The following is a 24,731-nucleotide window of genomic DNA, read 5'->3' as shown; positions in this document are numbered from 1 at the left end:
AAAGAGTTATAAGGGGTCCATTAAAGAGTTATAAGGGATCCATTAAAGAGTTATAAGGTTTTGGACTATGTCAGCTTTTAATATCTGAGGAGTGCTTTGGGGGTTGCAAGTGATTCTGAACACATGTGAAATATCAGAGCTTGGCTTTGTTGGCCTTTGCTATGTAAAATCCATTTAAACAATCATAAATATGTATGGGAGATAAATACAGGAGGGGAAAAGAATCTTGTTTTATGGTCTTTGTAAGGCTCAGAGAGAAATCCTTTATACGCAGTAACTGACCAAACGATTTGTTTCTCCCAGTTTGTTTCAGATCCTTGTGCCAGCAACCCCTGTCTCCATGGTAACTGCAGTGCTAGTGGGGATGGCTACCTCTGTGTCTGTAGTGAAGGCTATGAGGGAACACACTGCGAACACTCATTTCAAAGCCTGCCAGGCCCTGAACAGACAGAGCCAACATTGCCACAGCAAAGCAGACCAGTCTCATCCACCCTGGAACCTGACATCGTTCTTCCACGTTCAAGAGCAACCGTGACGTTACCTACATGGCAGCCAAAAGCAGGACAGAAAGTTGTAGATCTGAAATGGGATGAAACAGAGGTGAGCATATTGTGTTTCCATGAAAATGCACAGCAATAGAGCTTGCACTGTTGTGTTGTCATTCGTGCGTGATTTCATGCACGTCTACGTGAGAAGACTCTGCCCTGAGTTAATGTGCCAGTAAAATTCAGTGCAGAGCAGCTTCATAACTGTTGAAAGTAGTGGGCTTGCTTTGGCCAACATGTTGTATTGGACACACACATTTTGGAACGCACACATTCCTGAAGTCTGCACTTAAATAGAATCATAGAATGTTTTGGCTTGGAAGGGACCTTAAAGATTGTTTAGTTCTAACCAGAGACAGAGACACTTCCCACTAGACCAGGTTGCTCAAGGTCTTGCCCAAGCTGACCTTGAATGCCTCCATGGAGGGGAAATGCACAATCTCCCTGGACAACCTGTTGCAGTGCCTCACCACCCTTACATTTAAGAATTTCTCCCTAATCTCCAGCCTAACTCTTCCCTCTTCCATCTCAAAGCCGCTCTCTCTCATCCTATCACTACCGGCCCTTGTAAAAAGTCATTGGTCCATCAGATGCCCAAGGAAGTTTATTCACCTGGTGCAAAAGCTATTGCCTGTTCTTACTTCCAGTCCTTTATATGACACTATCTCTGAGCAACAATTACATTTATGAAAATCTCAAGGTTAACACTATACCTCTAATTTTCAACTCTACTGATATCTTGTTCTGAAAAGTGTGTCCCTGCTGTGTTAAGAAAACAGCTTTTTGACGGCTAAAAGTGGTGGTCAATACAGCACACACTGCTAAAGATGCAATTGTGGTGGAGGAAACTCTTGAGCATTTGTGTTATCTCTAAGTAAAACAGAGGAAATTGTTGACCATTTCTGTTATCTCTAAGTAAAACAAAGGAAATTGTTGACCATTTGTGTTATCTCTAAGTAAAACAGAGGAAATTGTTGACCATTTGTGTTATCTCTAAGTAAAACAGAGGAAATTATTGACCATTTGTGTTATCTCTAAGTAAAACAGAGGAAATTATTGACCATTTGTGTTATCTCTAAGTAAAACAAAGGAAATTATTGACCATTTGTGTTATCTCTAAGTAAAACAAAGGAAATTATTGACCATTTGTGTTATCTCTAAGTAAAACAAAGGAAATTGTTGAGCATTTGTGTTATCTCCAAGCAAAACAACAAACTTAACATCTGGGCAAAACTACAGTTGAAAAGCAGGCAGCTTATCAACCTTTAAGAAATGTAATCTTTGCTTTCTATTGTCGATGCTTCTTGGTAATTCCTAGATGCCTCATGTAGACACAAATAGCTGTAAGAAGAACAGAAACCCATCAAACCTAATTATCTTTAAATATTAATCTGGGTGTGTGAAGACCAAGTATAGACAGAAAGTGTTCTTGCTCACAAGAAAGGATTATTTATCTCTTAATGACTTTTTAATGTATTAAGATCATTCTATCACATGACCATCCTCCTTCCTTCACTGAAGTCCATCACTGCAAGGGTGATTTGTAGTTCTTCTCACTGTTGGTCTCTTACTTGGAGGTTCAAGACTTCTGCATATGCTATTTCTACAACAGTTGGTAATGGAAGTCTCCAACTTGGTCCAGAGATCACCTACCTATAATAATACTACATATGTGCAAAAAGCCTATCAAAAACCAGTCTGCACAGAAGTGAGCATCTGTTTTGGGGCTAGTGGTAGTACCTTTTCCCTGTTGTTTTACTTGGATAAACTTAATACCAAGCACCTAGGAATAATTGCTGTCTACAACTACTTGAAGGGAGGTTGTAGCCATGTGGGGGTTGGTCTCTTCTCCCAGGCAACCAGCAACAGAACAAGGGGACACAGTCTCAAGGTGTGCCAGGGGAAGTATAGGCTGGATGTTAGGAGGAAGTTGTTGGCAGAGAGAGTGATTGGCATTGGAATGGGCTGCCCAGGGAGGTGGTGGAGTTGCTGTCCCTGGAGGTGTTCAGGAAAAGCCTGGATGAGGAACTTGGTGCCATGGTCTAGTTGACTGTCTAGGGCTGGGTGCTAGGTTGGACTGGATGATCTTGGAGGTCTCTTCTAACCTGGTTGATTCTATGATTCTAATGAAGCTCATTGCTGAGGAAATGCCAAAAATTACAGTTAGGCAAATAATTAAATTATTTTTCTTCATGAAAAATGCTTGTGAAGTAATTTCTCTTGAGTTTAGTGAGGAATAAATAGGTAGAATGTCAGCTGTATCTGCTTTTGAAGTGTTTCAAGGAGTGCGGTTCCTTAGAGATGTTTTCACATGTTACACATTGAGAAAGTGAACAGGGACGAGTTCCTTCCTGGAAAAAGTCTATTTTCCATCATTCTTTGCTAGCCCAACCAAATTTGGTCATTTTTCACCTTTCTGTAACATTTATTTAAATCAGTTTTTGAAAGTAAAAATCAACCTGTGTGCAGTGCATGTTTGGCATGTCATGACTCGGATGAGATCTAAGTAGTTATAGGGCTGCATCCCATTTCAGTTGGAGTTCTGCTGGGCAGTGTCTGGAGAACAGAGCTTTATTCATTGGAGTTCTGTCTCCCATATGTGTTATTTTACAACAGAACATAGGTCAGGCACTAACTAAAGTACAGAATCTGGAGAGAGCACTGAAGCAGAAGCAAACATTGATCTGCTTTCATTACTTAGTCTAAATGCAGCGTGATCTCTGCATGGGTGCTTCATGTCGTTATCAATTAAGGGCATGCCCTTCTCTGTACCAGATTTCCCTTGTGTGCCTTCTTCAGTCTGGTGTTGTGTAAGTCACATTTCTGTGTGGTTAGCATTTTAGATGGAGTCATTAACCGTTCCAGCCAAACATGGAGTTCATGGGTAGGCATTTTAAGGGCAGCAATTCACCACCACTCTGGGCACAGCTGTCCAGCCCATGTTTACCCATCCAGGGTATGGACTATTAGAAGTCCAGGTAGATAACATCCACAGTTCTTCCCTCATTCACTAGGCAGGTCGTTTTGTTATAGGAGATTGGGTTTGTCAATCAGGATTTGCCTTTCATAAACCCATGCTGACTGGGTCTGATCACCTCCTTGGCCTGTACTCAAAATTACCTGCTCTGTGACTTTCCCCAGCACTGAGGTCAGACTGACAGGTCTCTAGTTCTCTGGATCCTCCTTTTGTCCTCTCTTTTGTCCTGATGGGTGTCCCACTTTATAGAATCATAAAATTATGAAGGCTGGAAAAGACCTCTAAGATCATCAAGTCCAACCGGAACCCAACTACCATGACCACTAACCCATCACCTGAAGCACCACATCTACAGCTTCTTGAATAACTCCATGGAAGGCAACTCCACCACCAGCCTGGGCAGCCTGTTCCAATTCCTCACCACTCTCTCACTCAAGAAGTTTTTCCTCAAAGCAAATACTCTTAACATAATCATCTGACATATTTATATACTTGCTACCCTTCAGTCCAGAGGCATGCCCAGTTAGCCAGGACTGCTGGTGCAGAGTTAGTCTACTGATGTTGGTAAGGCCTTGTAGAAATACAAATGTCTGGTAGCATTCCAAGAAACATATTGCTAAGCCACTGTCCATCATATCTGAAAGATCCTGGCAGACTGGTGAAGTTCCTGCTGACTGGACAAGGGCAAACATAACACCCATCTTCAAGAAGGGAAAAAAGGATGACCCCGGGAACTACAGACCAGTCAGACTCAACCCTGTGCCTGGCAAGATCATGGAGTAGGTCCTCCTGAAGGCTCTGCTAAGGCCAATGAAAAACAAAGCAGAGGTGATTGGTGGTACCCAGCAATGGCCTCACCAAGAGCAAATCATGCCTGATAAATTGAGTGGCTTTTTAGGATGAAGTCACAGCAGCAGTGGACAAGGGAAGGGCAACTGACATCATCTCCCTGGACCTGAATAAAGCATTTGACTCAGTCCCACATGACATCCTGGTCACCAGACTGGAAAAACACAGACTGGATGGGTGGAGCACTGCTGGATAAGGAATTGGCTGGATGGTGGCACACAGAGAGTGGTGATCAAGGGCGCAATGTCCACCTGGAGACCAGTGCCAAGTGGCATCCCTCAGGGGTCAGAGCTGGCACCAGTGCTGTTTAACATCTTTGTCAGTGATAAGGACAGAGGAATCAGTACACCCTCAGCAAGTCTGCAGATGACACCAAGCTGTGTGGCACAGTCAACTTGCTGGAGGGCAGAGATCCATCCAGAGAGACCTGGATAGGCTGGAGAGGTGAGCCCAGGCCAACCTCATGACATTCAACAAGGCCAAGTGTAAGGTTCTGCACCTGAGTCAGCACAATCCCAAGCACAGCTCCAGGCTGGGTGGATAATGGCTGAAAGCAGCCCTGAGGTAAAGGACCGGGGTGTCTGGGATGATGAAAAGCTCAACATGAGCCTGCAGTGGGAGTGCAGCCCAGACAGCAACCCTGTGCTGGGCTGCAGCAAGAGCAGTGTGGCCAGCAGGGCAAGGGAGGGGATTCTGCCCCTTTACTCTGCTCTTGTCAGACCCCACCTGGATTCTTGTGTGCAGTTCTGGAGCCCCCAGCACAAGAAGGACATGGAACTGTTGGAGAGAGTCCAGAAAAGGGCCATGAAGATGCTCAGAGGGCTGCAGCAGCTCTGCTATGAGGACAGGCTACAAGAGTTGGGGGTCTTCAGCCTGGAGAAGAGAAGGCTTTGAAGAGACCTTAGAGTGGCCTTCCAGTACCTGAAGGGGGCCTACAGGAAGGCTGGGGAGGGACTACTGATAAGGTCTTGTAATGACAGGACAAGGGGTAATGGGTTTAAAGTGGCAGAGGGGAGATTCCAACTGGGTGTTGGGAAAGGGTTCTTTGCAGTGAGGGTGGTGAGACACTGGCACAGGTTGCTCAGGGAGGTTGTGGCTGCTCCCTCCCTGGAGGTGTTTAAGGCCAGGCTGGATGAGGCCTTGAGTGACCTGTTCTAGTGGGAGATGTCCCTGCCTATGGCAGGGGTTGGAACTGTTCCATGATTCTCTATATTGTGAATCTTCATATTCCATAAGTATCTTCAGAGAACTACTTTCAGTAGTAGCTACAAACCCTACTGGGTATTGAAAATAAATCCTTTATGGCGAGGGTGTTGAGACAGTGGAACAGGTTGTCCAGGGAGGTTGTTGAAGCCCCCTCCCTGGAGGATGTTCAAGATCAGATTGGAGAAGGCACTGAGCAACTTGGTGTATTAGAAGATGCTCCTGCCCATGACAAAGGGGGTTGGAGCTGCATTTAAGGTCCCTTCCAGCCTAAACCAACTCTGTTTAGGTGCAAACTTCTGTCATGTGTGTGTTCCTTAGTATGTATACAAGGTATGTAGGAGTTCCAGATGCACAGGAAGAATGCTGTATTTCCTAGCAACAATTTAAGCTCTTCAGTATATTCTGTGCTGCCTTAGGAGTTTATCTTTGTAAGCACTTCCTAAGCACAGTTCAGGCTCTTGCAGGTGCATAAATATTTTAGTTTTCTTGGTGACTAATTTCAAAGCAGCTGCATCATTTATCTTGTACCTGTAAGTTTCTTCCCCAAGCTTTAGTACTACTGAGTGCCTGAGGGGAAGTGTGGAAGGGTTTCATGTTATTGCAGTTATGGCCAAGAGAGGCAGTGGCATCCTGACCTGGCTCAGGAGCAGTGTGGCCAGCAGGACAAGGGAGGTTATTCTGCCCCTGTGCCCAGCACTGGTCAGGCCACACCTTGAGTGCTGTGTCCAGTTCTGGGCTCCTCAATTCAAGAGAGAGGTTGAAGTGCTGGAATGTGTCCAGAGAAGGGCAACAAAGCTGGTGAGGGGCCTGGAGCACAGCCCTGTGAGGACAAACTGAGGGAGCTGGGGGTTGTTTAGACTGCAGAAGAGGAGGCTCAGGGCAGACCTCATTGTTGTCTACAACTACCTGAAGGGAGGCTGTAGCCAGGTGGGGTTGGTCTCTTCTGCCAGGCACCCAGCAACAGAACAAGGGGACACAGTCTGCAGTTGTGCCAGGGGAGGTCTAGGCTGGATGTTAGGAGGAAGTTGTTGGCAGAGAGAGTGATTGGCATTGGAATGGGCTGCCCAGGGAGGTGGTGGAGTCACTGTCCCTGGAGGTGCATGAGAAAAGCCTGGATGAGGCACTTAGTATCATGATGTAGTTGATTGGACAGGCCTGGGTGCTAGGTTGGACTGGATGATCTTAGAGGTCTCTTCCCACCTAGTTGATTCTATGATTCTTAAATGCTCTGTTTGTATTTTTTAAATTAACTATGCCAATTAAAAAAGAATAGAGAGGAATTGGGAATTTACCTTCTAAAAATATTTTAAATATATTTTTCAATGAATTAGGTTTTAAATATCTCCTACCAGTTCTAGCAGGAATTCTGCAGTTTGGTTTGGATTTGGTTTGGTTTGGTTTTATTTTTCAGATGTACAGATTATTTTAACCTTCTGAGTGTCCTTTCTTACTGTATTGATCTTCTCTGTTCTCATTCTCCAATCTTTCAGTTTTGCAGAGAGCTGTAAGACAGAGAGAGATACATTTAAAAATCTCTAAGCAAATTTGCCACAGCTGTGGAAGAACTGTGTAATTTATTTCCTAATTCAGGTGCCATTTTTGTCTGCATAGTATTTGTCTGAAATAGGACACTACTGGAACCATATATTTTCTTTTCCATTGTGAGAGCTGCTGCTTCTTACCATGTTTTTTGTCTGATCCAAGTACCATTTTCTTTACAGTGAAAATAATTCAAAAATCCTGTGATTAAAATTGTAGAATCAGTCAGGGTTGGAAAGGACCACAAGGATCAGCCAGTTCCAACCCCCCCTGCCATGCCCAGGGACACCCTACCCTAGAGCAGGCTGCCCACAGCCTCAGCCAGCCTGGCCTTAAACACCTCCAGCCATGGGGCCTCAACCACCTCCCTGGGCAACCCATTCCAGCCTCTCACCACTCTCATGCTCAACAACTTCCTCCTCACCTCCAGGCTGAATCTCCCCACCTCCAGCTTTGCTCCATTCCCCCCAGTCCTGTCACTCCCTGAGAGCCTAAAAAGTCCTCCCCCAGCTTTTTTGTAGCCCCCTTCAGAGACTGGAAGGCCACAAGAAGGTCACCTGGGAGCCTCCTCTTCTGCAGACTGCACAGCCCCAACTCTTTCAGTCTGTGCTCACAGCAGAGCTGCTGCAGCCCTCTGAGCATCCTCCTGGCCCTTCTCTGGACATGCTCCAGCATTTTCACATCCCTCTTGTCATAGAGGCTCCAGAGCTGGATGCAATTTTAACAGAAAGCAAAAGTTAGGAATCCATAAGGGGCACTGTAAGGATCCACTTGGACAATGGTACAGAACACATCATAGGAACAGAAACATTCATCATTCATACCCATAAGAGTGAAAAAGATGTTTGGGACACTATGCAGCATCCTTAAGGCATTGATTTGAACCTTCAACACAGGCAGGCTGTGGGGGGAGAAAGGCAAATTCTATGCTAACACATTTTGTGAATTCACCTAGCTGAGCAACAGAGCATTCAAACCAAGCACCCTTCTATTTATTCCCAAAGACCAGTCAGTAGTCAAATGAAAAACCTCACAATGCCACTGCAATGCAATTAAAGCAAGAAAGAAGCTGCCAGGTTGGGTTTTTTAAGAGGATTCAGATGCTGAAAAAGAAAACTACCTGAAGGGAGATTGTAGCCAGTTTGGGGTTGATCTCTTCTGCCAGGCAGCCTGCAATAGAAGAAAGGGACACAGTCTCAAGTTGTGCCAGGGGAGGTCTAGGCTGGATGTTAGGAGGAAGTTGTTGGCAGAGAGAGTGATTGGCATTGGAATGGGCTGCCCAGGGAGGTGCTGGAGTCACTGTCCCTGGAGGTGTTGAAGCAAAGCCTGGATGAGGCACTTAGTGCCATGGTCTGGTTGACTGGCTAGGGCTGGGTGCTAGGTTGGACTGGCTGATCTTGGAGGTCTCTTCCAACCTGGTTGATTCTATGATATTTAGAAGTTAACTTAATTTCTGCAGACACCTCCAGGCATGGGGCCTCAACCACCTGCCTGGTTAGTGTCTAATGGTTTAGAAGACTATTTTATCAGGTTCTTCGAGCATGAAGCAGGGCCAGTTGCAAACAGAGTTAATAGATGAAGATATAAAACATCACAGATATTTTAACAGAAGAGTCAAAGTCTCCCATTTGCATTTCACTTTTCTGTTTACTTTTGCAATGTTTGCTTTTTGTGCTTAGTGCTGCTTAATCCTGATGTGTCTGCAAACCAAAGTCTTTTTGTCCCATTTTCAAAAGGTTAAGTCTTAGCCATTTTGTTCAGCTCTTGCTTCTTTAATATGTTTCCTTTTTTATTTATCTACATAAATTCTAATTTTAAAGAGCTCATGTGCTGGTTTGAGGCAAATTGGAACATTTTAATGAGAGAAATTAGAGTGTAGGCTGTGAAGAGGAAACAGTGGTGATGTCTGCTTCACTCAGAGGCTTGCTGAGATGTATAAAGGCAAGGACACAAACATAGACAAGGCAGAGTGTGTCTGTTGGAGTGTGTGTTTCTGCTTGGGTCTTTGTAACTAATCTGCTTCTGACCCCCCTTCAATCTTCCAGTCTCACGTTGCATGCAAGGCATAGTCTGGGATAAGGTAGAGGGATGGAAAGAAGGTGTGAGTGTGGTTGGGAGCCCCCCCTGGGGACTCTGGTTTCTGGGAGGGCTGTTGTGTTTCTGTATTACTTTTAACTTGTATGTTTCTGTATATAGCTGTAAATATTTGTTGTATACTGTCAATATCTGCTTGTATGTTGTGCTAAGATCTGAGTATGAAGCTTCATTCCTTCATTTCCAGCTGGCTGAGTCTAGTCTGGGTGATTTCATGAGTGTGGGGGGCAGGTAACTCCCAAACCATGACATCTCAATATCCTTCACTTGAAAAATGTCTAAGATTGCATAGTGAGGTACTATGCACTTAAATTTACAAATTCTATTCTGACTCTGTCTTTGGATGATTAATTCACAAAAAAGTGTGTCAGGTTACAACTGAACTTTTCCCACTGAGGCTGACGTAAAACCTTGCACACACATTCTAGATGGCTGCAAAGACAAGGTGGCAAAATGAGCATAGCCATTTGCAAAGGAAACTGCTTTAATTTTAGAATAGAATAGAATCAGCCAGGTTAGAGGAGACCTCCAGGATCATCCAGTCCAACCTAGCACCCAGCCCTAGCCAGTCAACCAGACCATGGCACTAAGTGCCTCAGCCAGGCTTTTCTTGAACACCTCCAGGGACACCAACTCTTCCACTTCCCTGGGCAGCCCATTCCAATGCCAATCACTCTCTCTGGCAACTTCTTCCTCCTAACATCCAGCCTATACTTCCCCTGGCACACCTTGAGACTGTGTCCCCTTGTTCTGTTGCTGGTTGCCTGGCAGAAGAGCCCAACCCCACCTGGCTACAACCTCCCTTCAGGTAGTCATAGACAGCAGTTTTGCTGTTCACAATGTGATACTTCATAGGCAAGCTGATGAAGATACCTGAAAACTACTTAATGAGATCTGCTGATATTAAATTGATAGAAAAACTCAGTTATGCCACACAAAATACTACTGATCTGAAATCAAGGAATCATTGGAAATTCTAAAGGATTTCAGACTGCCTTTACAAGATACAAATAATTGTGATTCCATAATGTTGTATTGCATCCTGTATGGCCTCTTGATCTAGTTAATATAGTAACTGATTTCTATGCTTAGTGTAGGCACTAAGATTTGGTACAGATATCCTTTCATGCCCAAGTGTGCTCCTAATATCTGTAAGCACAGTTGTTCCAAGCAACTTTTACTTGGAAAGAATAGCAATGGATAAGTGGGAGAACATCTTTTAAAAGCAAGCTATGTTTGGGAAAAAATACATTTCAGTACAGGATAAAGACAGTATCAGTATTTGCTGTTATAAATCCCCCAACACCACCTAAATGAATGAGGCAATGTTTCATAGATGTGGCAAATATTAGAGCTTTAATTATAGGTTAAAAGGCCAAAAGCCTATTAATCGTTTCTACACATGGTCACTTCTAAAGAAAGATCACAGAATGGTTTAGGTTGGAAGGGACCTCAAGGATCATCCAGTTCCAACCCCCTGCCACAGGCAGGGACACCTCCCACTAGAACAGGTCACTCAAGGCCTCATCCAGCCTGGCCTTGAACACCTCCAGGGAGGGAGCAGCCACAACCTCTCTGGGCAACCTGTGCCAGTGTCTCACCACCCTCACTGCAAAGAGCCCTTTCCTAACATCCAGTTGGAATCTCCCCTCTGCCAGTTTAAACCCATTACCCTTTGTCCTGTCCATTACAAGACCTTGTCAATAGTCCCTCCCCAGGCTTCATGTAGGTCCCCTTCAGATACTGGAAGGCCACTGTAAGGTCTTCTCAAAGCCTTCTCTTCTCCAGGCTGCAGAGCCCCAACTCTTGTAGCCTGTCCTCATAGCAGAGCTGCTGCAACCCTCTGAGCATCTTTGTGGTCCTTCTCTGGACTGGCTCCAACAGTTCCATGTCCTTCTTGTGTTGGACATTCCAGAACTGCACCCAGTACCCTAGGTGAGGTCTGACAAGAGCAGAGTAGAAGGGGAGAATCCCCTCTGTTGCCCTGCTGAGGGTTCTAAGATGCCTTCTAGAAGTCCACACTTCTGTGGAGGAAGTATTTGATAAAACAAAAATCCCAAAGGATGATTCTCTCTGAATTTTCAGAACTGTTGTTATCATGAATAGCTTAGCCTATCCTGATGATTTTTAAAAGTTGTCTACTGGACTCTAAGTGCTATTGTTTAAAATCTTCTTTCATGTTTTCTCTGGTCAGGTTTTGTAGCTCAATGTTCCAAGCTCCCTCTTTTTGTTTTCAGATAACCCCCGACGTGGCTTGTGGCAATGCCAGTTCCAATACCTCCGCTGGCGGTCGGCTCGTTTCCTTTGAAGTTCCACAGAATACATCAATAAAGTAAGAATATTTGTCACCTGTGATGAAATACAACAGTGCTTTCATATAAATTTGCCTGGCTTTGGATTTGTCAAATGGCTAAAAGCACATGAAAGCAATCCAGGAAGAGCAGGCACCTAGCAGTGCCACAGCAGCTCTTTGCTTGCTGTAATTTTTCCTGTGTATCTAAGACTTCCCGAAGGTGTAAGTATGTAAGCTCTTTCTGGGCTATCAGAACACATTAGAAATCAGGGCAGACATGTGGGAGATGTCAGTTTGGAGAAGACACAATATTCCCTTTCTCTTGCATGCAGTGAATGCCTTTTCCCCCCACTTAATCTCGAGATGCTGTTGTTGGTAGAAAGTGTTATCATTGGCGACATAAATGTATGTAGTTTGTGACTTTGTATTTGATTGCTGGGTTGTTGCTTTGGGTGTCATCTGTTGTGAAATCTTTGTGTATGTCCTACAAACCATATCTCTCAAAAAAAGAAAAGGAATTTATTCTCTTTAATTCACTTTTCCAAGTCCTGCTTTTTCAATCAAATCCTTGCTTTGTAACTAACCAGAACCTGACTACCCAGAAAGATCTGATTCTGTCAGCTGGGATGAGACCTTCTTTTCATTGGAAACTTTATTTCAAATGAAAATCTGCCAGCATAGTTCACTAGCTCACAGCTTTACTGCAATTTTAGGCTTAGGTTTTCCCAGAATAGCCTACTTTCTCATATTGTCATCTTATCTTTCAGAAACCCCAGCTTTCAGTTAAAAAAGGCCACCCTTGCACAAAAGAAACCCCACAAACTGATGCAAGCACACAAGCCACAGCCAGTTTGGAGTAGGAATTGTTAAATGCTTGAGCTGTCCTACTCTCCCCGCAGGACTTTTGAATCCTGCTCATTCACCAGCCTTAAACTGAAGTCAGGAGCAGATCTCTGCGTGTGGATGCTCTGGCTGTCATTTATTGAAATCAGGAATAAGTTGATGCTTGTGAATTCTGTTTAAGACCCTTGATGGAGGGACCTCACTTTAAAGGAGGTTGCAGAATATAAACTAACTTAAAGGAGGTTGCAGAATATAAACTAACTTTGGGTCATTTTTTTAGCACCTATGTATCTTTAGTAGCATTTTATATCTGGGTTAGATTAATGCAGGTCAATATCTGCCTTTATTTCATAGTCTCTTCTGTGTTAAAAGCCCAAGTGACATCTTTGGTTCATTGGCTGTCTATGAAAGGAAAATAATGTAATAATTTAATTTCATTCTTATTAGCAGGTCTGACCTAAATTGTGAAACTAGCTGCTACCCTGTTCTAAAAGGGACATGGTTAGCTTTGAGGGTAGCAATGACAAAAATTGGCTTTTTATGATGTCTAGTTGAAATATTTTTTTCAGCCTGAGTCAAACATGATTACAAAGCCTTGGATTTCTTGTTTTGAGCTCAAATCAAAGTGAGAAGGGACAAATAATAGGGTGTCCCTGCTCATGGCAGTGGGGTTGGAACTAGCTGATCCTTGTGGTCCCTTCCAACCCTGACTGATTCTATGATTCTATACCTGTGTTTTTAGCAGGACTGAAAAGCAGAATTTCAGTACAGAAACCTCTGGCACAGAATATCATCTGTGGCTGTTTGGAGGCCCTTTTTTGATCAGCAGAGACTTAGTCGTTTTCAGCACTTGGACGCAGCTGTGTTTTGAATGTTCGGAGGATTGTTCAAAGTCATTTGGGACTTCTTCAAAGAAGCTCAATGCAAATATTTGGGAACTTGCCAGAAAAATGAGAGTCCTTTTTTCCCTTTGTGGCAGTGAGTAGGGGAAAGAAGAAAAAACACTCATGTAGATACAGTGCTCTCTGGTGGAGCCAACACTGTGTGTGTAAGTTGTAGATAATACTTTATCCAGTCACTATTCAGGAGGACACTGTGGGCTCGGTGACCTTGGGTGCATCACTTGACTCACTTGATTTACACCAATGAGCTGTGCTAAATAACAAATGAAAACTTCTACCAGCATTCTTCTCCCCATATTGAATGAACATTAAATGTTCTGAGGTAAAGAAGATGGCTACAGGAAATGGTGGTGTGTAGAACAGAGCCATAAAGGCAGAAATGCAAAGCCTGAATAAGGATGCTTTGCTGTTACACAATGATCATGTAAAGCTCTTCTTGGGCACTAAGTATCAGAAATGCAGACCCTGTATGATTCAGTTTGCTGTTACAGATGCAAACCTTATCATTGAATAATTCTTTTTTTTTTTTTTTTTGTGGTGGACATGCTAAAAACCCCTTCAGGCCTCAGGATCCCATACTTGCTCCATTTAAGATTTCCTTCTTTGTTGCTGAGCTTTTCTCCTGCAGTGATGTTCTTCCTCGGATCCCAGTTTCCCTCAGTGTAAATAGTCTTATCTTTTCTTAGAATAAGGCAAGATGCTACTGCTTCCCTTATCCTGCTGTGGAAAGTCACAACCACTGGATTTAAGCAGTGTTCACTTATAGATGGCCGAAGTGTCACTCTTCTGCAGGCAATGGGTGGACTTGTTCTTTCTGAAGAAATGCTTGCTTTAGGAAACAACTATTTCATTGGTGAGTAACATCCTAACTTTATCACATCTAGGCAACAGCTGAGAGTTTACCTAATGTTTAGAGAAACAAAGAGGTCATTCCCTTAATTTAAGTGCTGCAGAAAGATCCAGATGTGACATGGAGACCGTGTTTTAGACTTTGATTCATTCAAAGCAGATGAAGGACACTAAGCTCTTATACAGATGGCACCATTTGGTTTAAAATGGAGGTGGTGATTTCTGCCCAATCCTTTTAGGTGATTCAGGTATTTTATGTAGAGTCATAGCATTGTTTAGAGTGGGAAAGACCTTCAGTATCTAACCATTTACTTACCACTGCCAAGTCCACAGCTAAACCATGTCCCTTAGCATGATATCTGGTTCAATTATAATCAACTGTACAGCTTTTGGTTAATGCTACAGCAAATAACTGATTTTGTGAGGTGTTTCTTTGTTGGGTATTGTATCATGGTGAAATTTCTAAAGAATCTTAGGCATGCACACAGTAAGCTTGAAAAAATGTATTAAAATAGAACAGGAAGTCTGATCTATCCACAGTGTTTACTTGCACTCCTTTTTCTCTTCTTGCTTTGCCTCTGTGAATATGAAACTTTTAGAAGTAAGCTCTGTGTTTCACTGGGCAATTAAATGTTAAGCATCTTTGTGGAAGGGTTACAATGCAAATAGGCTGATATGCTATTTTTAAGTGTATGGGAAATGACTTAAACTCATTTAATGAGGTATTTATGCATAGACAGAACACACTTGATTAAATTGAACTTTCTGGGCAGATGAAACCAAAGTCATTGTAATAACAGCATTTGTTGTAATCTGCTGGAAATGCTGTGTATCTTACAATGAAGTATAAGCTGCCACACATTGTTATTTGGCCAGTTACCATACTAATAACTGTAAAATTAAAAGTATTCTGATGCAGAAAGATTGGACCAAATTCTAAGTGTGTAGCTAGTACAGGAAAAAAAAACCCACAAAAATACACTAGTGCCATGTTCTCCCTGGCACCTTGAGTACTGTGTCCAGTTCTGGGCTCCTCAATTCAAGAGAGATGTTGAGGTGCTGGAAAGTGTCCAGAGAAGGGCAATGAAGCTGGTGAGGGGCCTGGAGCACAGCCCTGTGAGGAGAGGCTGAGGGAGCTGGGGTTGTGCAGCCTGCAGAAGAGGAGGCTCAGGGGTGACCTCATTGCTGTCTACAACTACCTGAAGGGAGGCTGTAGCCAGGTGGGGTTGGTCTCTTCTGCCAGACAACCAGCAACAGAAGAAGGGGACACAGTCTCCAGCTGTGCCAGGGGAGGTCTAGGCTGGATGTTAGGAGGAAGTTGTTGCCAGAGAGAGTGATTGGCATTGGAATGGGCTGCCCAGGGAGGTGGTGGAGTCGCCGTGCCTGGAGGTGTTTAAGGCCAGGCTGGCTGAGGCTGTGGGCAGCCTGCTCTAGGGTAGGGTGTCCCTGCCCATGGCAAGGGCGTTGGAACTGGCTGATCCTTGTGGTCCCTTCCAACCCTGACTGATTCTGTGATTCTATGATTCTATGATTAGCAAGGACACTCCTTGAAGGTTGTTAGTAAAATACTGTAATTGATATCAAGTGTTTTCTTCTATTAATTCTTTTTACACTCACAAAAGTACCTAAGTGCTAGCTTTGTTTATAAGCTCCCAAATACAGGGCCCAAGTTGCTCTGTGAAGGCTCCATTTGACTGTACATCCCAATCAGCACGAGCTATTAATTTAGACAACTCAAACTCATATTGCTTCATTCTTTATTGTTTGTCTTATTGTGCTTGTTCCTCTGTAGCTTCTTTCTGTTACTGGGATTTTTCCTTGCAGTTGTTAACCCTGTGCAAGATAACACAATAAATTGTAGGGTGGCACAAGCATGGTGTCAGACAGTAATGTTGTGGACCATGCCAATTGATGTTATTTAATTATCTGTATATATATTTTTATATAGATACATTTATATATAATTTCCCCCTCAACCTCCCTCTTTTTCTGCTTATTCAGATAGTTTTTTTTTTAAGGGATTCTTCTCTTAATTAGTGAATCAAATAGAATTAATTTTTTTTTTACCTGTTGAAACCTTTCTCATTGGAAGTGCAAAGGAAAATGATGACATGAGTGCTTTTGGGTTGTGTGTGTTTTTGTCTTTGATTTACATCTTGAGTTGCTGGTTTGGTGTCTTTTGGGTTTTTTGGGGTTTATTTTTGTTAGTGAGGTACTGTAATTCATAGAATCATAGACACATTGAATGCCTGCTTGGAATGGACCCAAGGATGATTTGGTCCAACTTTTCTAGGTAATTGTCTAGTTGAAATGAGATGGTCCAGCACCCTGTCAAGCTGAGTCTTAAAACAGTCTTTTGCAGTGCGTGAGATGACTTATGACTTATGCTGCTGTGATTATGCAGCATGGTGATGCTGTTCAATTACATCATTTACCCCATTAAAATAAGCCCCAGTAGATGAGAAAGAGCACTGAATTGAAGACTGGCTTGTACTTTGCATAGCCCATTCCTACCATGACTGCTTGGCATAGAGTGCTTTTAATGAGTTTGTAAGGTTTGATACTAGACATGTGCAGCTCTTCTAGAAGAATTTATTTTGGTTACTTATGAACATAAATATTAAGTGTAATGTTTATGTTACCTATGATACTAAATCATACTTATGATTAGAGGACTGGAACAGCTTATGAGGAAAGACTGAGAGAATTGGGCCTTTTTAGACTGGAAAAGAGAAGACTGATTTGGGTCTCATAAATGCTTAGTGATACTGAAAGGGTAGGTGTCAGGCCTGTCTGTTTTCAGTGGCACCCAGTGACAGGGCAAGGTGTAATGGGCTTGGACATAAGAAGTTCCATCCAAACATGAGGAGGAATTTCTTTACTGTAAGGTTACTGGAGCACTATAACAAGATGCCCGAAGAGGTGGTGGAGCCTCCATATCTAGAGACATTCAAAACCTGCCTGGATGTGTTCCTATGTGACCCTCTCTAGGTAATCCTGCCTTGGCAGGGGAGTGGGAGTCAGTCATCTCCAGAGATCCTATCCAATCCCTACCATTTGATGATTGTGTGATGTTACTGCAAAGTTGCTACTAGACCAAGGTAGTAGTACTGCAAGCCAGGTGAACTGTTGATCTCTGCTCACTGTTTCCAGCAAAAACATCTCATTTGATGCAAAAACATCTCATTTGATGCAAAAACATCTCTTTTGGTGCCAAGGAAATTTCAAAAGTTTTGTGCTCAAATGAAGGATTTAAAAAAGAAAGGGGGAAAATAGGTTATTCAGGGAAACATTTGTAATATTTACACAGAAAAATAACTGTTTTGTAGAGTGCTGTAGGTGGATATCAAGATTTGCCATGGAGATAGTTGGGCAGTGAAAAAGGAGGGAAATAACCATACTTTAAAATAAGAGATGACAATTAAGGGATCAATATTTTAAACCTAGTAATTCATAGGAAGTCTGCTTGTTTGCTTCAATAGATGTACAGCTTGATACTATTTTCTCAGTGTTCTTTGCAGTGCATGAGTGATTCTCCTATCAGCTGTTGTTCATTAAATGTGTCATCAGTGTTTGTTTTAATTCAACATCTTCCTAGCTTCCTGCTGGCAATAATGGTACTGGAATCTCTGCAAATGAGTAGCTGCAAAACTTAACCTTGTTGTAATCACATACCTGTGCTTTGTTGCAATCACATACCTGTGCTTTGTTGCAATCACATGCCTGTGCTTTGTTGCAATCACATACCTGTGCTTTGTTGCAATCACATGCCTGTGCTTTGTTGCAATCACATACCTGTGCTTTGTTGCAATCACATACCTATTCTTTGTTGCAATGTATCTCAAAACATTCAGATCAGATTAGATGCATTTTACAAGGCTGAAAAGCTGAGATAAAAGTCCCCTGATGCACTGCCAATATGTGCAGGAGTCTTTCAGGCTGAGGTTCTCATGAATCTTAATAGGTTGCAGTTAAGGGTCTCTGGTGAGTTGAAAATGCTGATGGGGAAGTGTGCTGGGGGGAGTCTAACTCACCCGACACCAAACATTACTGTCTTGCAGGGAATAATATATTGGATTTGAAAACATGTGCAGGAACAATCTTTTTCTATACAAGTGGGCTGCAAGTGCATGAGATTTACTAAATTGATTAAATAATATCTCCCCTGGGAAAATAATGCATTAGCATTTTCCTTTTAGAAAAGAAAAAAACTTTGCTGATGGACTTTGAAGGACATTTCAGATTGTGTGGCAGCTCTCTCAATCAACTCCACCAGTACAGGCTGGGAGGTGATCTGCTGGAAGGCAGCCCTGTGGAGAGGGACCTGGGGGTGCTGGTGGAGAACAAGTTACCCATGGCACAGCAATGTGCCCTTGGGGCCAAGAAGGCCAATGGGATCCTGGAGTGTATTAGGAAGAGTGTGTCCAGCAGATCATGGGAGGTTCTCCTCCCCCTCTACTCTGCCCTGGGGAGCTCTCATATTGAATACTGTGTTCAGTTTTGGGGTCCCCAGTTGAAGAGGGACAGGGATCTGCTGGAGAGGGTCCAGCAGAGGGCTACGAGGATGATTTGGGGACTGGAGGGCACTGCCTGATGAGGAGAGGCTGAGGGACCTGGGGCTGTTTAGTCTGGAGAAGAGAAGACTTAGAGGGGATTTGATAAATGTTTATAAGTATCTGAGGGCTGGCCAGGAGCATGGGGGGGGACAGGCTCTGCTCACTGCTCCCTGGCATGAGTGTAAGTTGCAGCACAAGAGGTTCTGCCTCAACACAAGGGGGAACTTCACTACTGTAAGGGTCACAGAGCACTGGCACAGGCTCCCCAGAGAGGTTGTGGAGTCTCCTTCTCTGGAGCCTTTCAAGACCTGTCTAGAGTGATTTCCCATTGGAATGGGCTGCCCGGGGAGGTGGTGGAGGCACTGTCCCTGGAGGTCTTCAAGAAAAGCCTGGATGAGGCACTTAGTGCCATGGTCTAGTTGACTGTTTAGGGCTGGGTGCAAGGTTGGACTGGATGATCTTGGAGGTCTCTTCCAACCTGGTTGATTCTGTGATTCTATGATTCTATGATTCTCCATGATCTGTGTTAGATAGGATTGTCCTGCTCCGGCAGGATCTCGATGATCTCCTTGGGTCCCTTCCACCCCCTAACATCCTGTGAGCCTGTAATAATGCAATCACACTCTGGTTGATAATTGGAATGTTTATTCTGAAAATGCAGCCTGCCATCAAAATAGTGAAAACGACAAAGGCAACACATAGTAAAAGCATTAAAAGAAAACCCCAAACCCCAACACAACAAAAATTCTCACACTTCATAAGCTTTGCAGTGACTTACACCATCTGCTTCTTCATGAGTCAGCTAATTTACTCTGGTGCTAAATTAAAATACCTGTTCACTGAGACAGCAATTCCATGCTTCATGACCCAAAAGATACACCTGCGACTTAGTTGTAATTTCACAGTTCCCAGTCTGCCTGATAAACTAGTGTAAGTATTCCTACACTGGTGTACAGGTAGCAAATTAACAGTCCAGTTCTGCTAGTGATCAAAATTGATATAATTTTTTTTGCTGCATGCATCTGGAAATTGGGTAATCATATCGTATGATTACCACTGCATGGAGTTGAGAACTCTGTGCATCCTATTTCCTTCCTTTCTCCCAACTACCTAAAATAAAAAGGCAAGTCTCATAAATCATACATTTGTTTCACTTCAAGGTCATTGGGTCCAACTGTTCTCTAGCTCTACTAAGTCTTTAACATGGTTATTAGGATATTAGAACTGTTGACAAAATCTACTTCTCACTTGCTCCCTGTGACAGGACAAGGAGCAATGGGTGTAAGTTGCAGCACAAGAGGTTCCACCTCAACACAAGGGGGAACTTCTTTACTGTAAGGGTCCCAGAGCACTGGCACAGGCTCCCCAGAGAGGTTGTGGAGTCTCCTTTTCTGGAGACTTTCAAGGCCTGTCTGGATGTGTTCCTCTGTGATCTGTGTTAGATAGGATTGTGCTGCTCTGGCAGGGGGTGGGTGGGGGGTGGACTAGATGATCTCCTTGGGTCCTTTCCAACCCCTAACTTCCTGTGCTTCTGTGATCAGCTTCCATGATCAAGGGAGAGAGGTGAAATACTGGAACAGGCTGCCCAGAGATGTGGCTGAGACATCTGTAGAGACATTCAAGTTCAGGCTGCATGAAGCCCTGAGCAACCTGATCTAGTTGAGGATGTCCTTGCTGACTGCAGAGGGGTTAGACAAGATGATCTCTGGGGGTCTGTACTAGACCAATGTGTTCTGTGATTCTGTGAATTTTCTTTATAAGGGGATGTGTGACTTGCATCCACTGTGAGCCACGTAATCAAGTTACTCCTGCTTTAGCAAGTTACCATATGTCAGCTGAGCATCTGTGTGAGCTCCTAGCCCATGGCATATGTGCAGTTGTTTGACTTAACCCCCTTTGACTCTGGGCTAAATTAAATCACATTGCCTTGCACATGCTGCAGTTGGAGTCCTCATGCGGTTCTGCTGCTCAGCAGAGTTGCATTAACCTATAGGTTACTATCCAGTTACTCTTGTGCAAGTCAACCTTGCTAATGGAGGAACTTGGTGACAACTTCTACACTTAGTGGGGTTTTCACATTAATGTGTGCAATCTGCCTGGAAGGGCCCTAGGCAGTATTGAGGTCTTGTGCTCAGCTGTGAACATTTCCCTGGAGTTCTGAGCCAAGAGCTGAGCTGGCAGAAAATGGCCTTTTGAAATGCTACAGCAGCAGCAGAAGTGCAAACAGCTTCAGAAGTTCAATGAAGTGTTAAGTTCGGTTAAGAGGGTCTTACAAGGCAAAAACTTAGGCATTCAGCTGAAATCCAAACCCTACTGAAGAATGCACCTAGGCTATATAAAAAGGATCTTATGAAGAAAGGCTGAGGGTCCTGGGGCTTTTTAGCCTGGAGAAGAGAAGACTGAGGGGAGATCTTTTCAATGCTTACAAATACTTCAAGGGTGAGTGAGAGGAGGATGGGGTCAGTAATTTTTTTGTGGTGCCCAGCGAGAGGACAAAATGCAATAGGCACAAACTTGAACACAGAAAATTCCATCTTAACATGAGGAGGAAGCTCTTGACTTTAAGAGTGGTGGAGCACTGGAACAGGCTGCCCAGAGCAGTGGTGGAGTTGCTGTCTCTGGAGTCATTCAAGGCCTGCCTGGATGTGTTCCTGTGCAGCCTGTTCTGGTGGGGCAGGGGTTGGACTAGATGATCTCCAAAGATCTCTTCCAATCCCTATCACTCTGTGATGCTGTGATATCTTTATAAAGATGATAAGGGTCAATATCCTGCCATACACTTCATGATCAAGTTATGTGTGTCTTGTTTCAGCTGTCAGTAGATGTAAACATTAGACTGTTTACTTTTACATACAATGCATTATGTTTTAAGCTAGCATCTAATCTTTATTCTTTAGAGTCATTATTTAATCAGTGAATCATTCAAAACTAATTTGTAGTCACTGCTGCTTTAGCAAGTAACAGTAGGAATTTTTTTCTTCTGGTCTGTCTTTGAAGGTTCACCTGCTCAAATCTGTGATGCTTGGTGGGATACCTGTTTCTTTGTTTATTATTAGGATTTCTCTGCCTTCAAATACTGCCAAATTCACAGTCAAGGTATTTCCAATCAGCAGATCACATGCTTGTTTGAACTGAAACCCTTTAACTGAAACTGTTTAACCTGATTTAAAAGCAAATGTGAGGCACATTTTAATAACTCCTGTAAGATGCTTTGAGTTCTTGAGCTAGTACTGTACAGCCTGCAGTCTACCACCTAGCACAGGACCCCTTATCACAGGCCCAGCAACGTCATGTATATTCCACTGCACTTAACTGCTTTTGTGAAGTGTTGTATCAGAGATCCCAGCGGTCTGCATTTGTGCCCAAAATAGTTTGCTGCCAGTTTGGCAGTGTTCTTGAGATGCTGCTAAATAAGCACATAATGTGGAAACAGTGACACAGGAAGTCTATTAGAAGATTAGTCTTGTCACCCTTCACTGGGATTTCAACACTCTTTTGGACAGTAAGCAGGGTCCTTGAGGCTGTGACAGAAGGTCACACTAAGTTACTGTCACATCTCCTTAATAAGCTGTATGCTAGAGGTTTCTTAAGTGTACTCTTGCTAACTGTCTTGTAGTCTTTAAAGTAGGTTTTGGTCTAGCCAGGTTATTAAGTTGGGTAATTGTTAAGCAACAGAGAAATGAGGAAATGGAATATAGAATCACAGATGGCTTGAGTTGAAAGAGACCCTGAGGGTATTGATTGGCCTTAATACCCTGACCATTAGGGTCATGGAAAAAGCAATCAATGATTCTTTAATTATAAATCAAAAGCATTTCACCACATAAAGGTAACTTTTCACAACGATGTGTGCCATGAGAATGCAATCTTATGCTTTTTCATTTGGTAGGAGACCTCTCAGTCATGAGTGGAAGGATTGAGCATTCTTCCATTTCCTAGATATTTGATTACTATTTGAGATTGTGATGCACAGAGCTTTAAGAGAGGGGAAATGGTTTGTACAGTTAAACTCAATTTACTGCTTAGATCTAAAAAGACACTTAAACATGGTGGCAGTTGGTAAAGATTCCTGTGGTGCTCCTCTTAGTCTTGAATGTCAGCTATATGATATGATACCTGGACAGGGAGAGTGTTGTGGACATGAAAAAATATTTGGATAAAATATTGACATGAAAAATGTTAGAAGGCTAAACTTAAGTCTCCCTTTGTCTTTTTTTTCCTGGTGAGTGCTGCAAGAAAAATGTATTTTTCCTAGCTTCCTTTCTTTAAATTATTCTTATGTCTGCCAAGTTCAGTGGCTACAAATGAAAAGGCTGAGCATATTGAGCACTCCTCTTCAGCTTGCTGGCTAGCATTTTCTTGGATCTTTTACACTTCAGTTGTAGAACTTAGCATGATCTGTGAGCAAGCTAGCAGATACATTTCTGTTGCTTCCACCCTGGACCACTAAGGCTGATAAGCAATGGGTCAATGGGGTCTGATAGAAGCCTCATTGTTTCAGGAAGCTGAAACTGAAGATGGGTATACCCAGTGCAGAATCTCAGAATGCATCAGGTTGGAAGGGACAATCAAAGGTCATCTTGTCCAACCCTCCTGCAGTCAGCAGGGACATCTCCAACTAGATCAGATTGCTCAAGGCCTCATCAAGCCTGACCTTCAATGTCTCCACAGATGAGGCCTCAACCACATCTCCAGGCAAATCTGTTCTAGTATTTCACCACTCTCACTGTAAAGAACTTCCTCCTAATGTCCTGCCTAAATCTACACTTCTCCACTTTAAACCCATTGCACCTTGTCCTACCTCTACAAGCCCTTGTAAATAGTCCTTCCTCAGCCTTCCTGTAGGTCACCATCAGATATTGAAATGCTGCATATAGGGTCTGCTTGGAGCTTTGTCTTCTCCAGGCTGAACAGCCCAAACTCTCTCAGCCTATCTTCTTAGGAGAGGTTCTCCAGCCTACTGGTCATTGTTGTGGCTCTCCTCTGGACCTGCTCCTGCACCAGCTCCCCCAGTTTTGTGGGCCCCAGAGCTGGACACAGTACACCAGGTGAGGTCTCACCAGAACAAAGTGGCAGAATAACCACTCTTGACCTGTTGGCCACGCTTCTTTTGATGCAGCCTAGGATGATAATGAAGCTGCCCAGAGAGACTGTGGAGTCTCCTTCTCTGGAGACTTTCAAAACCTGCCTGGATGTGTTCCTCTGCAGACTACCCTACCTGATCCTTCCTCAGCGGGGAGGTTGGACTCAATGATCTCTGGAGGTCCCTTCCAGTCTCTAAAGTTCTGTGGTTCTGGGTTGCAAGTTCACATTGCTGGCTCGTGTCCAGCTTCTCATCCACCAGTCCTTTTCCACACAGCTGGTCTCAATTTCATCATCCCCCAGCCTGTGCTGGTATCAAGGATGGCCCAGAGCCAGGTGCAGGACCTTGCACTTTGCCTTATTGAACCATTCTCCGTAGCCCACTTCTCCAACCTGTCTAGGTACCACAGCTTTGCTTCTGAAGGACTGATACTGCCTGGTTTTCTACTCTTTGTATATATCCCAGTTTGCCATTTTCCAAGCAATGATTAACTGACAGTAGTGCCCACTGGGGTGGAGGATTGACATCATCATATTCTGGGGCCCTTTTTTGTTTTCCTGCCCGTTTTGATTTACCAATGCCCTTAGCACCAGGACTGCATACTGTGCAGGGAAGCTGTAAGCACATTTTGTCTTTGAGAATTCTGCTGCTTTGCAAAGTGCTGAAGTTGTCTGCTGACCCCAAAAGCTTCTGGTGTGGGAAAGTGTTGAGAGAGAAAAAGAGAACAGATGGAAAGTGATAGACATCCCACTGCTGTCTGATTTCCTTGGGAAAGTAGATTAAAAATAAGTTGAAAACTTGGGAACTAATCATAGAATTGTCTTGGTTGGAAAAGACCCCAAAGATCATAGAGTCCAAGAGTCAGCCTAATACCACCACAGCCATTCAACCATGTCCAAAAGTGCCACGTTCACGTGGTTCTTGAATGCCTCCAAGAATGATGACTCCACTGCCTCCCTGGGGAGCCTGTTCCAATGCCTGGCCACTCTTGCAGG

The 24,731-nt window shown here is 43.5% G+C and overlaps 1 protein-coding gene across 1 annotated transcript in view; it reads left to right on the top strand.

Annotated features, from left to right (window-relative positions):
• The window catches only part of DNER (delta/notch like EGF repeat containing), a 107,594-nt gene that overhangs the window by 43,777 nt on the left and 39,086 nt on the right, over positions 1-24,731 (top strand). The window contains exons 2-4 of the mRNA XM_064165101.1: positions 304-600; positions 11,448-11,542; positions 13,935-14,101. Of these exons, the coding sequence (XP_064021171.1) occupies positions 304-600; positions 11,448-11,542; positions 13,935-14,101 (559 nt within the window). The remainder of the gene's footprint in view (positions 1-303; positions 601-11,447; positions 11,543-13,934; positions 14,102-24,731) is intronic.

This window comes from Pogoniulus pusillus, chromosome 26 (assembly GCF_015220805.1).
Source record: "Pogoniulus pusillus isolate bPogPus1 chromosome 26, bPogPus1.pri, whole genome shotgun sequence".
NCBI classification, from domain to species: Eukaryota; Metazoa; Chordata; class Aves; order Piciformes; family Lybiidae; genus Pogoniulus; species Pogoniulus pusillus.
Note: the sequence above shows the minus strand (reverse complement) of the source record. Positions and strands in the feature narration are given on the sequence as shown.